We start from the raw sequence: 14364 nt of genomic DNA, 5'->3' as shown, positions 1-14364 counted from the left end.
ATAATGATAATTCGTAAATCGGTAATTAGGTAATATTCATATAATCACAATACACAATACAATGTTTTGAAAGAAAAAAAATAGAAATATACCTTGATAAATTAATTTTTTATTAATTAATGTAGAAATTAATTATTAATTTATCGATTAAATAATATTTCAATTAATTAATAAATTCGTATGGCACCAAAGGTATTGATTTATAGAGGTTTAATTGTACCAATGGATTTCTCTTGGGTTAATACAACATGTAATCATTGACAAATATGCCATATTTCATTAAAATTGTTCCATTTTGATAATTGGAGCAGATTTTTAGTACTTGCGGTGAGTCAATCAGTCGGATTTGGGGCTCCGCAATTCCCTAGAGTCTACAATTCATATCCAATGATGAAGAAAAAATTATACAAATTTTAAAAATGAAAAAACAAAAATATATTGTGATGTGGCACATCTCTCAAGTCATTAGATTCCAATTATAAACTCTATAATTTGAAACTAATTGTGGAGCCATCTGAGCCCAATCCGCGTATGTGACAAATTGATTGACCGAAGGTAACAAAAATGACATTTTAAGATTTCAATGACTTTTTAATTTCTTGGGGCACCCGCAAATTGATGCTAATTTGCATAAAGGACTTCAAATAACAAAAAATTCCTTGTCAACACTTTTTTTTTTTTACAGGAAACACATAATCATAAATTCACAATTCGTCATAGCCAAAAAAAAAGATGTAAATGATTAGAATAAAGTGCTGGGTTTTACCCCACTGTTGTTCTTTGTTTAACACAGTATAATTTTACTTACAGTAGAAAGCCCGGACAAAAGACCTTAGGCAGCTAGGAGCACAGAGAATGGAAGATGCTCTCGGACATCAACAAATGTGGGCGAGAAGGTGCTTTCCAGACCTTATTATAGCAGTGGCAATGGCCGGACCTTCGATTCCTCCGTCACCCACGGGAAGAATTCACTTTTTAATGACTTATTAGAGATAGGGTCGTGCAGATAATTTATATCCAGAAATGAGAGCCGCCAAAGCCAAGGAGAAGAATCCAAGAAAAGCCATACCTATGGCCGCTGAAGAGGAATCTGTGAATATGTTGTCAGCTCCTCTTCTCATACTATTTGTCAAGGGAATTGCAGTCGACGATGCAGATATCAACAAGTATGCTATGATCCGATTTTAGAACAAAGAAAAGCGAAGGAAAAGATCAAAATTTTGATTTTCCTTTCTCATCCTAGTATTTTTCTCAGCAACCAAACAAGTCGAGATATAACAAAGTGAAATATAAAAACCTGATCTCCAACAAAATCAACTAGGGCAGACGTCCGCGGCTGGAGCATACTTTTACCGGTGGAAAGCTCGTGGACGTGCCGGAGCGTTTGTATTCCCGTGTACAAAGTAGACAAAATCGCAATCCCTAACAAATATCTGTTAAAATCCCAAATTGATCAGAGTCATAATTAATCAAGATTAATCAATTTCCAGATCCACTAATGCCATTCATATGATTTGAATTACCGGTACTCTTCGTATTTGTCAAAATCCATCCAATCTCCATGCTTGTTACTTGCCATAATAATGAAAGCAAGCAAAGAGAATAACAAACCAATTCCTCTCAAAGCCAAACCCCCTCTCTTCAGCAAGTCTTCTCTCCTCCACCGCCTCGTGATCGCGGATACTCCAAACCCCGTCCCCGGCTCCTGGTCCTCCATTCCCGACTCTGGCGTTGCCGTAGGTGGCGCCGTTACTTGGTTCCCATCATGTTCGGACATAACAATTTTCTTAGGATTCAAGAAGCCAACACAACAATGTCTGAGAATTGAAACTCTGATACGTTTTCTTCGAAGCAAATAATAAGTCGTCGTCTTGGCGATGCTTTCACTCTTAATTTTCTTTTTTTATCATTTGTTACTTGACACGTGATCGCGCGAGGGAAAGAAAAAAGAACGAGACTTTAGTATGATGTGGCGTGAATCCATTGGCTTTTGTCGTACGAGTAACTAACTTTCCGTTGGTCCTTCGTTGGGCCTGGGGCCTCTCCGCAGAAAGATAAATCTGGGCTGGACTGGTAGGCCTAAGGTTCAAATTTGGAATCCACGAAAGATCTCGTAATTCGTTGGCTTACCATGACCAACTTGGCCCTTCAGGTGTTGTAGCCTGTAGGTGGTGTTGAGTGCAGATCATGGCCGCCCCGCTCCATGCATCAGGGCAACTTTTACACCATTTCCCTCCGTAGGGCCAGGTTAGGTCAGGTCAGGACCCGTCCTGATCAATCTTGGCATTTATCCATCCAATCATAACTTGATCCTGTCATAATCAATATCAACATTAATTTACCAATTCTAACTTGTATAATCCAACATAACCTAACAAACATTGAACAAAATGTTAAGGTTTTAATAACATAATGTCAATTATATGTCTAAATTAAGAAAAGTCTTTTTAGTCAATTTGACCTAGGCTTTAATAACAACATCAAGTTAATATATGCTTTTAGAAATAAAACTTAGGTATGTTTATATATAAACTTACGTATAGTTGTGCTGTCCCCATTCAACGACCCAACACTAACATGGATGGGCCCTCAATTGTTCTACTTTTGTTCATATATCGTGCAATGCTGTCAAGAGCTGAGCTGGGCCAGCTGGCTATTAGATAATTATGTGTTAAGAGATGAGCTGGACCAACAACACCGCAACGAGGCCCACACAGCTAGTCCTCCATCCAACCATTTATCATATCATCAATGATTGCTAGAGGAATGTTTGATGCGGATAAGAAGAAAACCATCGCCTCAATCATATTCTTTTTAGCTAGCGGAATAAGAAATAAAGAAAAAACTTTAAAAAAGAATAATGGAGAAAACTTTGGAAGTTCCCTCTTTGGCATAGGTGTAAGTAAGATGATTGATATCAATCCATATCGAAAGAACGAATATGGAATATTTAAAACGTGGGGCCTCTTGCTTTCTTGCTTTGATAAAAGCCTTCTCTTTTAGATCACTCCATTTAAAACGTGGTGCCTCTTGTCTTTCTACGCCGAGTTGACTAGGATTACTCAGTCTGGTGGAATTGGTTCCTTTTGCAAATTTATAAGAGCTTCTTGTATGGGCCAATATGGGCCCGACCTCTTTAAAAAAAAAAAAAAGAATTTCCTATTTTTATTTTTTCACCTTAATGCATCAAAAAATAATCGATGGTTTTGGTATATCTTAGTCATAATATGGTGACCATAATCATAGCATTCATAGCTTTTGAGCGATTAGAGATGAAAATAGCAAATTTATAACTCGCATTTCAAATAATTATCACACACCATCATATTATTAGTTATGATACACCATGTTAATATATAATATGCCATGTCTAAATAACGAGAAACATATACACAAAACCCGACCCTATTGAGTAGTGTTATAAAAATTAGACGGTGTCGCTTGGTCAGACCAGAAACCTTGTTACTCGGCCATCAAATGTTGATATTACATATAAATTTATTTTGGATGATCATATTTTATTATTTTGGTTTATTATTTTTATTTTTATTTTTTAACATTAAATTTAATTATAATGTTTTTTATTTTTAAGTATATTTGTGATTGATTAATGATTCATTGGTTAAACTAGTGACTTGATCTCTTGTCCGGAATCGATGTTCAACACGGTTTTAATAACATTGTCATTAAGTATTTATCGGGCTGAGAAAATAAGTTCGGGCCAACCCGATAACCCGATGTACATTATGAATAGAAAGGAAAGTGAAAGCGAATGTGGATATAATTAGCCTGTCTCCCTTTCAACAAGAGAAGGTCATTTTTCTTTCTTTCTGCGTTAATTTAGCTGGTAACCGGCGATTCCGGTTACCACGCGGCATTCTTGTTGAAGTCAATCGCCATTTATCCTCTTCTTCTGCTATAAGCCCAGAACACCTCACTCACCAGATATGAGAGGGAATTTTACTTCAGGCGAGTGATAGGCTCACGCACGTCACAAGAGAAGCTCTCATCGCCCACAATGTCTTCCCACTCTCCATAGCTTCCAATTGCAAGCATCTTCAGCATGCTTTCCCGTTTTGCCTATGAATTCCCTCTCTATTTTCATTTCTCCGCCACTATCTCCCAGAGAAAAACCCTAATCGGTGCCAACCACACCTCTGCCCGATTCTGCTCTCGCTAATCAAATCCGTCCCTTGTCTCTCTTACTAAATTTAGGAACCTGTTAACGAACAAAGGAAGGGCAGTCCTTTTTTTTTTTTTTTTTTTTTTCAATTTTGTTTTTCTTCTACTCTCATGGAACATAACACAGGCAAACACAGCTTTCTGAGTAACATTTTGGGGCGGGTGTTCTTATTCGGTGTTTTCATCGTCGTCCTCCGTTTCGCATACGTTGTGACGCTCACGGGAGAATCTTGTGATCGTCGCGACTTTTGCTTCTTCTCTCTGCCGGAGGATCTCAACCTCATAATCCCTTCCGTTGGCACCGGAGCAGCTTCCGCAATTGGCACCGCGAACAAAGCCTTTAGATCCACCTCGGTTGGTCCCTCTGGCGGTGATCTCTATACTAGCAAGGACTGGATCAAGGCGGTCCAATTCTACTCCTCGATTTTTCAAGATCTGATTACCGAGGGTTACCTTGCTCCCACTTCGAAGTCCTTGTGCGTAGAGAGCGCATCCGGGCAGGACGTGTTCTCGTTGAAGGAGATTGGAGTGGAGGACTCCGTTGGAATTTTCAAGAAGGCGTCGAAGCCTCTAGTCATTAAGGGTGAGGCGCATCGCATACCGTTCGAGAACAATACCTTCGATTTTATTTTCTGCGGTGGGGGCGGAATCAACAAGTCTCCTCGGCCGTTAGCTGTTGCGGCTGAGATCGCACGAACGCTCAAACCCGAAGGGTTTATGGTGGTCCACGTGAGTGTTAATGATACATACAGTCTCAATTCGTTTCTTGATTTGTTCCATTCTTTTAAATTGGTAAAATATCATGATATAGAGGGTTACGGTTTGTCAATGCCTAATTTTAGAGAGATTGTACTGAAGAAAGAGGGTGATTTTGTTCTCGGTCATGGCTCAAAAGAAGGGGAAAATAAGTGCTTAGTTCCTGCACATAAACGAGATTTGGTGCGGAAAGCGGAGCCTTTGATTTCGGAGGAGCCCTTGAAGCCTTGGATTACTTTAAAGAGAAACATAAAGAATGTAAAGTATTTACCGTCAATGGCAGATATTAGCTTTAAGAGTAGATATGTGTATATTGATGTTGGAGCTCGAAGTTATGGCTCTAGTATTGGGAGTTGGTTCAAGAAGCAATACCCAAAACAGAACCATACTTTTGATGTGTATGCAATTGAGGCTGATAAGACCTTTCATGAACAGTACAAATTGAAAAAGGGTATTACGTTGTTACCATATGCTGCATGGGTGAGAAATGAGACATTGTCTTTTGAGGTAAATAGAGACCCTGGGAAAGAAGTGATGGATAAGGGCAGGGGAATGGGAAGAATTCAGCCCGTGAAAACCTCGTTGCGCGGTACCTCCAATGGTGAAGTTGATGAAATTGAGGGTTTTGATTTTGCAAATTGGCTGAAGAACACAGTGGAAGAGAGGGACTTTGTGGTGATGAAAATGGATGTAGAAGGAACTGAATTTGATTTGATTCCAAGATTGTTTGAGACGGGAGCAATTTGTTTGATAGATGAAATTTTTCTGGAGTGCCATTACAATAGGTGGCAGAGGTGTTGTCCTGGTCAGAGGAGCTCAAAGTATGAGAACACGTATGGCCAGTGCTTGGACCTGTTCAGTTCTCTCAGATATAGTGGAGTGCTAGTTCATCAGTGGTGGTGACTGGTAACTATTCTCTACATTTTTATGTTGAAATTGAAATTTTCAATAGAAGAAGAAGAAAAAACATAGATGTCTGGTTTCGTTCCTTTTTTACAGTCAAAGGGACACTGTTGTATTTTCTAAAGATATTTCCCCTTGTTTAGAAATTTATTTGCTTAATAGTAGCAGACAAGCAGCGGCCAAAGGCAACTTCTTTACTTAGGCTCCTTGATTTATGTATTAATATGTACTTTATGCAGTCTACAATTAGAGAGATGAAAAAAAATCAGTGTTAAATATAAGGTTCACAGTTGTTATTTTGCCACTCTCATATTTAGAATGTGATCTCAGGACAGCTTTACCTATGTTTTACTGTCTTTTGGAAGTCATGAGAATGTGCATTCTGGGCTTGTGCTTTTTGTTTGAACGCATGTTCTCTTCGTTGTTTTTGAAATATTTGCAAGTTTACTAATCCAGCTACTAAAACGAAGTTTCAATACTATCTGACTTCCTTATTACTTGGCATGGAGTTTGAAGCACATATGAAATTTTGTTTCCTGATTGGTACAACTCTTGTGGGACTGGTATTATCATCTTATTACTGTGCTTGTTGCATGTTGACTATGGGGAGGAATCTATGATTGGCACATACCTGGTCTATATATTCAGTGTCCAGAATCCTGTAAGAAGCTGCAGAATCAGAGATTAGCAGATAGCAGTATGTCATTTTATGCGTTAGGGTTTTGGGTCACTTTTTCAGGGAACATATACCCCTTGAACCATAGCAACAACCGTGTCTCCGAAGTGATTATTATAGGATGTTATTTGTTTCCCTGGCTACATAATAACATATGTTGTTACCTAAACTTGTTTTCTGACTGTGAGGTGGGAAATCTGTTTAATCACAAGTTAACAAGATTTCTGTTTGTCTATGTTTGACGTGTTGGGAAATAGGACTGAAAACTTTTTTTTTTTTTGGCTATTTCCCTTGAATGCTTTTCAGCTTGAATAATTTTATCCTCCATTCTTCTTTGACCTTCCACCTCTCAGTTCCCACGAACACAAACCTCACAAACTCTGAGCAACTTCAATGAGTACTGAAACGCATGCATGCTATTTTGTCACGTTGACATCAACCCGTAAAAGTGCAAAGTGATGCAGAGATAGCATGTGCCAATTCTCGAGATAGTAAGGAGACTGAACTAGAGGCCGGATGGAGCATACCTGGGCAACCTTCCTTGTGATAGGTCTGCCGTTGGGGCCATTAGAAATCTTTGAGAAGTGTGATATACTAATGTGATATAGTATGAGACGGAAGGGATATCTGACATGCTATAATTGTAGAGAGAGAAATGATAGAGAATGAGAGATTTGTTGTTGATTTTATAGCATTAAGTGGGGTCCGATCAAGATAAAAGAGGTCAACATGTAGACCAACTAAAATCCCCTCATCTCTCTATGCCACAATCAAAATGTCATTGTTGTATTTATTCATTTCTTCATGCCTCATCAAATAACACTTTATGCTCCTCTATGCCACAACAAAAGAACACCATTGTGGTTGCAGTGCAGTCTTTGCGGATCGGGAACAACCACTAATTAATATTAATGTTCTTTTTTCATAAATAAATTTAATGGTTCTTTTTAAATAAGCAAGGCTGTTTTCCAAGCCAATGGAGGAACAGGACACGGATCAGAAACTATGTAGATGTTGTTTAATCAGTTTATTATACTCCATAAAGCAAATCAATGAGATTAGGAAATCAAACTCAGATCATTTAGAATCATTTTTATATTTCTATTCATATGTAGTTGTTTCCTTGTAAAGTTACGTAGGCCACTTCAGTCTAAAAAGCGTGTAACAGTTTTAGAGTTTGCCATTTTCACCTTAAAATAAAAGAATTTCGAAAATCAAAGCCAATGATAATTAAGTAATTTAAGAAAGAAAATAATTTTCCACTCTTGTCTCTCTTATTAGACAATGGGAAAACTGGAAAAGAGCTCTTTTGACTATGCTTAGATATTATTAAGAACCCACCCACAATTTGCAAGCGAGGATCACGCCGTCCTTTTCTGATAATTTTCTAAAATTTTCTTGTCATCTATTGTCCTTTGGATTACGGTGCTGGTTTAGTACACATAAATACCTGTAAACTTTGAATTCTCCTCTTTTGGGGGGTCATCATCATTTTATGGATTTGTGCCTTTTTGGGTGCATGGTAGAAATCCCCCGTTTTCCTTCCTTTTTCCCGCATAATTTTGCAGGAAAGTTTATTGGGACGGGAGGGATTGTTGTATTTTGGTGTGTCTGGATTGGGATTTTTGTTGCCATTTCTTCTGCGGGTCCAAACATGGGCGCCTGTTGTAGCAAGGAACCTCATTTTAGCTTCATAGAAGATCATACAGATGACATCGAATATGGCGATGGTGATCAGGATGGTGATTTGAGGAATGGAGATTGTGGGGCCCGAGTTAGGCTACATGGATCTTCCAAGTACATATCCATGTATACCCAACAAGGAAGAAAAGGGGTCAACCAAGATGCCATGACTGTTTGGGAGGTAAACTTGAATCTTTCTTCTTAATGTTAATTGAATGATCATTGTGAAAAATCTCTGCTTCCTATACTTGCAGTTTTTTTATGTGGGTATTTAATGCATTTCTTCGTTCTTTATGCTCCATGGGTATTTAAATGTTAGCATTGTCTAATGAATTGATTCTTGCCATCTCTCTGTTATTTATTCGCCCTAAAAGATTCATGTAAATCATCTTTTGTTCTTCTGGTTGCAATTGTAATCCTGGGTTTTATCTCTTCATTGGTATGCTTCTCTGGGAATCATATCTATTGGGTGGCCATCCATGATCTTAAAACTTGTCATTTCCATTCCAGAAAGCAAGATATTGGCTTCGCTGGTAAATCTGGAAAAAAGAAGCTTAGATGGTGTTGCATTGGAATTCTTTTTTTTTTTTAATAACGAGGAATGTGGATTTCGTTAGTTAATGATAGTCAAAGCTATCCTATGAAGTTCCTTGTCATAAAATTTCACTATTTAGCTGATCAGGAACAATGATAACTATAATTCCATTGAATTATGCACCGGAATTTGAATGTGAGAATTAGATAGGAAGTTTGTCCTACTTTTCCCCCATTATAGAACCATTTCTTGCCTATGATATTGATGATTGAATTAATAAGCTGTGGTGTGTAGCCATATGAATCTTTGAAGGCTACATTTACATAAAGTTCCTTTGCCTAGGCTTTTGTACGATAGGCTATTGGTATCCTTCCTCCTTCCAGTATTGCATTATCAATTCCAAACTAAAAATTTCAAGCTTGGTTCAGGACTTCACTGGCGAGAAAGGTATGATCTTCTGTGGTGTTTTTGATGGTCATGGTCCCTCAGGTCACAAGGTCGCACGTTCTGTTCGTGAAACTTTGCCCTCAATGCTCTCTTCAGCAATCAAATCGCCACAAGTTAATGACAGCGAAAATTGTGATGCTGAAGATGTTGTTCCGTCCCTTTTGCAGTGGGAGGACAATTTTATCAGATCCTTCGGGGAAATGGATGAAGAACTTAACCTTGATTGCAGCATTGATAGCTTCTGTAGCGGCTCAACTGCTGTAACTATAGTAAAGAAGGTATTATATAAACACCAGTTACATTCTAGAGCACATTTCTCAGAACATTTGGAAAAAACTTGTTGTTTATTTGATTTCATTTCTCTTCTGTTGATTTCAATTTTTAAGGGAGACCTCCTAGTAATCGGCAACTTGGGGGATTCTCGCGCAGTTCTTTGCACGCGAGGTGAAGAAAACCAACTTGTTCCCGTCCAACTCACAGTTGATCTGAAACCAAATATTCAGAGTAGGTGTTTTCTCTCATATACACAAGGCATGCATGATCAAGCTCTGGATCCAAATAACCTCTTTCTTTGGGATGTTGTTAACTTAATTAGGTGAAGCAGAAAGAATAAAGAATTGCAGAGGCAGAGTTTTTGCTATGGATAGAGAGCCAAATGTGTTCAGAATATGGATGCCAGAGGAAGATTATCCTGGCTTAGCAATGTCTAGATGCTTCGGAGATTTTTGCTTGAAAGATTACGGCCTCACCTCAATCCCTAAAGTTGCTAGTAGAAAGCTTACGGATGATGATGAGTTTGTGGTTCTAGCAACTGACGGGGTAAGAATAAATTAATGAAAATGCTAACGATCCTAGTACTTTTTGTTGTAACTATCCCGAATGTTGAGATTGACGCACATAATACACGTGAAATTGTGGGCTCACATGCCCCACATGATTTATATGAAATCATGTGTGTCCATGATAGATGGGACCAAAAAAATACCGAGATCCTTGATAGAAAGGAAACTGGTTATGTCGATGTCATCGTTTGAACATGTAACTTAAGCACTGGATATTGTTTTTGCAGGTATGGGATATATTGACTAACAATGAGGTAATAAAGATAGTTGCTTCAGCGAAAAGGAGATCCATGGCTGCTAAACTGTTAGTATGCCATGCTGTTCAAACATGGAGAAGCAAGCATCCCGGTTGCAGTGTTGATGACTGTACTGCTATATGTTTTTTCTTCAAGAACCGACGTTTGTTAACTAAATCTTTGTCGGAAATACCTCCGGCCAGCGTTACTGATCACTCCCAGCTTGGTGACATTGCTTCCACTGAGGTTGCAGTTTGCCACAGCTCTCGATTCTTCAGAAGTGAGAGAGAATCAGCCGAGTCTCTAAATGACAAGACCAGTACTCTATCATCCAATGAAGAAGCTTGTCCTCCAGAAGAAGAAAATACGGTAGATTCAATCACAAAGCTCCATGGATCTCCTGGTGTTTTGACTCGGAGGAAAACATTGCAGGAACTTGATGATATGGAAGCTTCATGATGATCTACTAATGGGATTTTATCTGGGAGATTTGGGACTTTGAGAGTCTGTACAATTTGAAGAAACAGAAGATCAAACATTGTTGTAAGGAAAAAAAAAGGAATCGAATGGAAAGATCATTATATTGAACATCAAAAATTGTAAATTCATATGTTCTTATAATCAAATGGCACACACATTTAAGTGTTGGCACTCTTTCCCACTAGATTCTTCTTTGATATTACTTCTTTTTGACATAGAAATTTAATTAAAAAAAAAACTCGTCAAAATCGAAGCCGAACAAATTTGTCGATTTTCTATAACAAATTTTTCCATTAAAAATTGAACTGAACCAAAAAAACTGATCATTTGATCTGTTATATTCATGACAAAAAAAAAAAAAAGCCACTAGTTTTTAAGCCGAGAAAACATGTAGATTATGTGAGAAAAACCGAACGTTTGCTTATTCAATTGAGTTATATCAATCCGATGATGAGGGATAGAGTCTTAACATCAACGACAGGGTTGGTGTGGCCACTCAACAGCCTCAAAGATTGTTTTTGCTTATGCGGATCAATGGAGGCCCGAGCAATTTTGTCCTACCCATTGTAATGCGGCGCATCTAAATAGTCCATGATCAGATCCATGGACTTTTTAACTGCCTGTCGTTGACGAATACTCAATAGCCCAATTACAACTCAAACATTGCGGATTTAATGCCCGATTTGTATGTTACTACCCTTTTCACCGTTTGAGTTGCTCATGACCACATCATCATCAAAGTAAAAGTAAAACCTTTATAATTTCTCACCATTTCTTCAGCAGCGGCAAAGTGAATCCAGTTAAAAAAAAAAAGATCTAATCTTCTTCTGGATGATTCAGTGACTCATCAGCTAAAGAGACGAGAAGAGTGGCTTTTGTACCAGAGATTACAGATCTAATATATTAAGCCATATATACTAGTACTGCCATCAATTCTTATACATTACCACCACCATGATCACCAACAGACTTGAACAAAGTTAGATGAAAACGCATAAAAAGGACCCAAAAAAAAAAAAAAAAAACACACTGTTTAGTTAATGAAACTCCTAATTAAGCTAAACAACAGTGGATTTACGGACAAAGTAGCGATAAGCGGCAACCTTTTTCCTCCTGGACGCAGAGTTGTCCACACAGAGAACCATTTTTCCTGGTTCTTTACATGTGAAGGAGTTGTGAACAGCTTCCTCTGTTGGTCCCATTTTCCTTGGCTTCTCCACTGCTATGGTGTAACTACCCTCTGAATTGGGCACAAATTCAGCACTGTATTCCAAGTCCCATCCACCAACTGCAACGTCCCATGTTATAGTTGCACCAGCCTAAAATTACCCATATTGATATTATTTCAGAAATTCTAAATATCCATTTCAAATCCACACAACCCAACATAAGAAAAAGAACCTTGCAAGAGAAAATCAATAAATTCCAAAGAGGGTGGTGATTTCATAGAAATTGCACAAAAAGTTTGAAAATAAAGGTGAGCAATTGTGAACCTCAATGCCTTCAATTTGAATGTTCACCGTCTCTCCTCCTTTGACAGAGAACTCAGAGGCTGGTTTGGGTGGGCCATTCTCTAAATCGCCTGGTCGACTCAGTCCACCATACTGGACTGGAATGTCCTCTGGCCTGATAAATCTGGTAAAACAAAACAAAAAACCATTGTGCTTAAACAATTTAAAATGGGATATTGTGAAGGTGTGGATGGTTATTTTGCATCCCCGGTATTGTCCGCTCTTGGCAATCCCTACTCTCCCCACTCAAACCATGACTGACTTCTTAGTGATTGGGAAAGCGAGTAGCAAGTTACCAAAAGAAACCACAAAATCCAAGCAACAAATCAGTGAATGGAACGAAAAAAATCACCCCATTGGAACTCACTTATACAGAGTCTCGGTGACATTTCCTTCCCTGGAGATTACGAATTTGCTCTTAGTTCTCTGATTTAAGAAGGGACTGAACATTGAATATATGACGCTGAAGTACCATGGTACATTGATGAAGATCTAATCCACAAGAAACAAAAACAAATAGTATGAAAGACCAAGCTTAGTAAAGGAAACAAGCAAATCGAAAAACAGAGTAGTATTCACCTTGCGAGCCACCATTTCAGGGTAGTTATCCTGAAACAAAGAGAGAACGTGATTTGAAGCAGCCCTGAGTTCTCTTTTAGGCATGTCTTTGAGATCAGTAACTTGAATAAGGGAGTTAATCCCACCAGGCTTAAAGTGCAATAGCTTAATCCCTCTCTCAAGAACCTGAACTCTCCATCTCAAAAACTTCTTCAGCTTCTCTTCGTCCCCAAAAATCCTCTCATGCATCTCCTTATCTCTAAAAACCCCATAAGCATTGTAACAGACAGGGTGTCCCTCCTTGTCATAACCGTGCATATAAGCCACAACACCTTCCAACTCTTTAAACCCCAAATCCTCCTCTACGAGGCCGTCTGCCCCAAACTCCTTCCGCCAACCCAAACACTTCACGAGCATATTATACGAGTCCAGGACCCTGAAATCCCGCGCTCGCAAAAATTTAAGCAGTATCACATCGGCCTTTTCGTCGCCTTTCAAGAGAGGAATCCCCCACATTGAGCACTCACTTGAGTCGGGAGAGGCAGCGAGGGTGTCTTTCAGCTCTTGAAGTCCTTTCTTCTCGGCGGGCTGGAGATGGGATAAGAAATAGGTGTCTTCTTTGAACGAAGGAGTGCGAATCGTGGCTGACTCCATTAAAGTAGTGACGAAGTTCTTCTTGGAAGGTCTTGGTGAGGCTTCTGGTAATGGGTCTGGGTACAGACACGGCTGGATTGAGCTAGGCAATGCGGAATCCATTTTCGAGAGAGACCCAGATGGAATTTCTTCAAATAAAATGCACAACGTGTAAAATGAAGAGTTTGATTGTATGTGTATGTGTATGTGTATGTATAGGGTAGAGGGTGAAGAGCACGGAAAAGCACCACTTTCGATTCTCTGATTTGCGGAATTGTTGTCGAAGAACTATTTTTTAAGACCAAAATGAAGAGTTTGATGTTTCGATTCTCTGTTGTTTTAAGACCAAACTGTTTCGAGGGCTAAACAGTGTTCAGTGTTCTATTGGTTTTTTTTTTAAAACCTTATTTTATAAAGAACTGTGTATTGTATGAATTTCAGTCGTTCACTATTCTTCAAAAAACGGCCAGGATTCCCATGGCCCCTATTCTTCAAAAAAACTCATTTCCAAAGAATCAATTCATGTTTCTTTTTAAGTGGTTTTCGAAGAACTATTTTTTCCCTTCATTTTTTTTACAATGGGACTTCCAAAAACATCAAATAAAGTACAACAGTCCACTTTGATACTCAGTAATTGTTCAATTCTCTCCATAGAGATAAGTTTTTCACGTTTTTATGCAATTTCAAACATAACTTGATTTATTAACATATTTTCCTAACGAAACGTTGTACGAAATGTAATAAGAACACTAAATAGAGTATAACGATCCACCTGCTTTTCTGTTGCTGCCTTCCGGACGACCTAGGTGACTTCTGGATAGGGGTGTCTAGAGTCTAGACGCCAAGGCTAAGTATCTGAACACTTCCTTCGTATTTGAAAGCAAAGGCTTGGACAAAAATATGGGTTGAGAAATTGTCCGTA

The 14364-nt window shown here is 38.6% G+C and overlaps 4 protein-coding genes across 5 annotated transcripts; 2 read left to right on the top strand and 2 right to left on the bottom strand.

Annotated features, from left to right (window-relative positions):
- Nucleotides 1-648: 648 nt before the first annotated feature.
- On the bottom strand, nt 649-1892 carry LOC119999021 (CASP-like protein 4B1). Its single transcript, XM_038846510.1, has 3 exons — nt 1524-1892; nt 1298-1433; nt 649-1178 (listed from the first exon to the last, which is right to left on the bottom strand). Exons 1-3 carry the CDS (start codon nt 1775-1777, stop codon nt 987-989), a joined length of 582 nt encoding a protein of 193 aa, XP_038702438.1. The 5' UTR covers nt 1778-1892; the 3' UTR covers nt 649-986.
- Nucleotides 1893-3921: 2029 nt separating this feature from the next.
- Nucleotides 3922-6209, top strand: LOC119998789. The gene has a single exon (XM_038846220.1). The coding sequence runs from the start codon at nt 4294-4296 to the stop codon at nt 5839-5841; it is 1548 nt and encodes a 515-aa protein (XP_038702148.1). The 5' UTR covers nt 3922-4293; the 3' UTR covers nt 5842-6209.
- Nucleotides 6210-7844: 1635 nt separating this feature from the next.
- On the top strand, nt 7845-10924 carry LOC119998826 (probable protein phosphatase 2C 65). Of its 2 annotated transcripts, XM_038846271.1 has the most exons (5): nt 7848-8381; nt 9164-9460; nt 9569-9686; nt 9778-10001; nt 10252-10924. In XM_038846271.1, exons 1-5 carry the CDS (start codon nt 8013-8015, stop codon nt 10717-10719), a joined length of 1476 nt encoding a protein of 491 aa, XP_038702199.1. In that variant the 5' UTR covers nt 7848-8012; the 3' UTR covers nt 10720-10924. The 2 variants fall into 2 exon arrangements, with proteins under 2 accessions (XP_038702198.1, XP_038702199.1); XM_038846270.1 differs by having other exon boundaries at nt 7845-8381; nt 9164-9686.
- Nucleotides 10925-11655: 731 nt separating this feature from the next.
- Nucleotides 11656-13642, bottom strand: LOC119998962 (patellin-6-like). The gene is made up of 4 exons (XM_038846444.1): nt 12831-13642; nt 12619-12743; nt 12234-12375; nt 11656-12059 (listed from the first exon to the last, which is right to left on the bottom strand). Exons 1-4 carry the CDS (start codon nt 13563-13565, stop codon nt 11799-11801), a joined length of 1263 nt encoding a protein of 420 aa, XP_038702372.1. The 5' UTR covers nt 13566-13642; the 3' UTR covers nt 11656-11798.
- Nucleotides 13643-14364: the final 722 nt, after the last annotated feature.

Source organism: Tripterygium wilfordii, chromosome 5 (assembly GCF_013401445.1).
Source record: "Tripterygium wilfordii isolate XIE 37 chromosome 5, ASM1340144v1, whole genome shotgun sequence".
NCBI classification, from domain to species: domain Eukaryota; kingdom Viridiplantae; phylum Streptophyta; class Magnoliopsida; order Celastrales; family Celastraceae; genus Tripterygium; species Tripterygium wilfordii.
This window is presented reverse-complemented; position numbering and strand designations above follow the sequence as displayed.

Coding starts and splice junctions, on each gene's coding strand:
- LOC119999021 (XM_038846510.1), bottom strand. CDS start 1,777: ATGTCCGAACATGATGGGAACCAAGTAACGGCGCCACCTACGGCAACG. Junction 1,434..1,523: donor GACAAATACGAAGAGTACCG/GTAATTCAAATC, acceptor GGATTTTAACAG/ATATTTGTTAGGGATTGCGA. Junction 1,179..1,297: donor TTGATTTTGTTGGAGATCAG/GTTTTTATATTT, acceptor TTCTAAAATCGG/ATCATAGCATACTTGTTGAT.
- LOC119998789 (XM_038846220.1), top strand. CDS start 4,294: ATGGAACATAACACAGGCAAACACAGCTTTCTGAGTAACATTTTGGGG.
- LOC119998826 (XM_038846270.1), top strand. CDS start 8,013: ATGGATTTGTGCCTTTTTGGGTGCATGGTAGAAATCCCCCGTTTTCCT. Junction 8,382..9,163: donor ATGCCATGACTGTTTGGGAG/GTAAACTTGAAT, acceptor AGCTTGGTTCAG/GACTTCACTGGCGAGAAAGG. Junction 10,002..10,251: donor TGGTTCTAGCAACTGACGGG/GTAAGAATAAAT, acceptor TTGTTTTTGCAG/GTATGGGATATATTGACTAA.
- LOC119998962 (XM_038846444.1), bottom strand. CDS start 13,565: ATGGATTCCGCATTGCCTAGCTCAATCCAGCCGTGTCTGTACCCAGAC. Junction 12,744..12,830: donor CTGAAATGGTGGCTCGCAAG/GTGAATACTACT, acceptor CTTGTGGATTAG/ATCTTCATCAATGTACCATG. Junction 12,060..12,233: donor TTCAAATTGAAGGCATTGAG/GTTCACAATTGC, acceptor GGGTAATTTTAG/GCTGGTGCAACTATAACATG.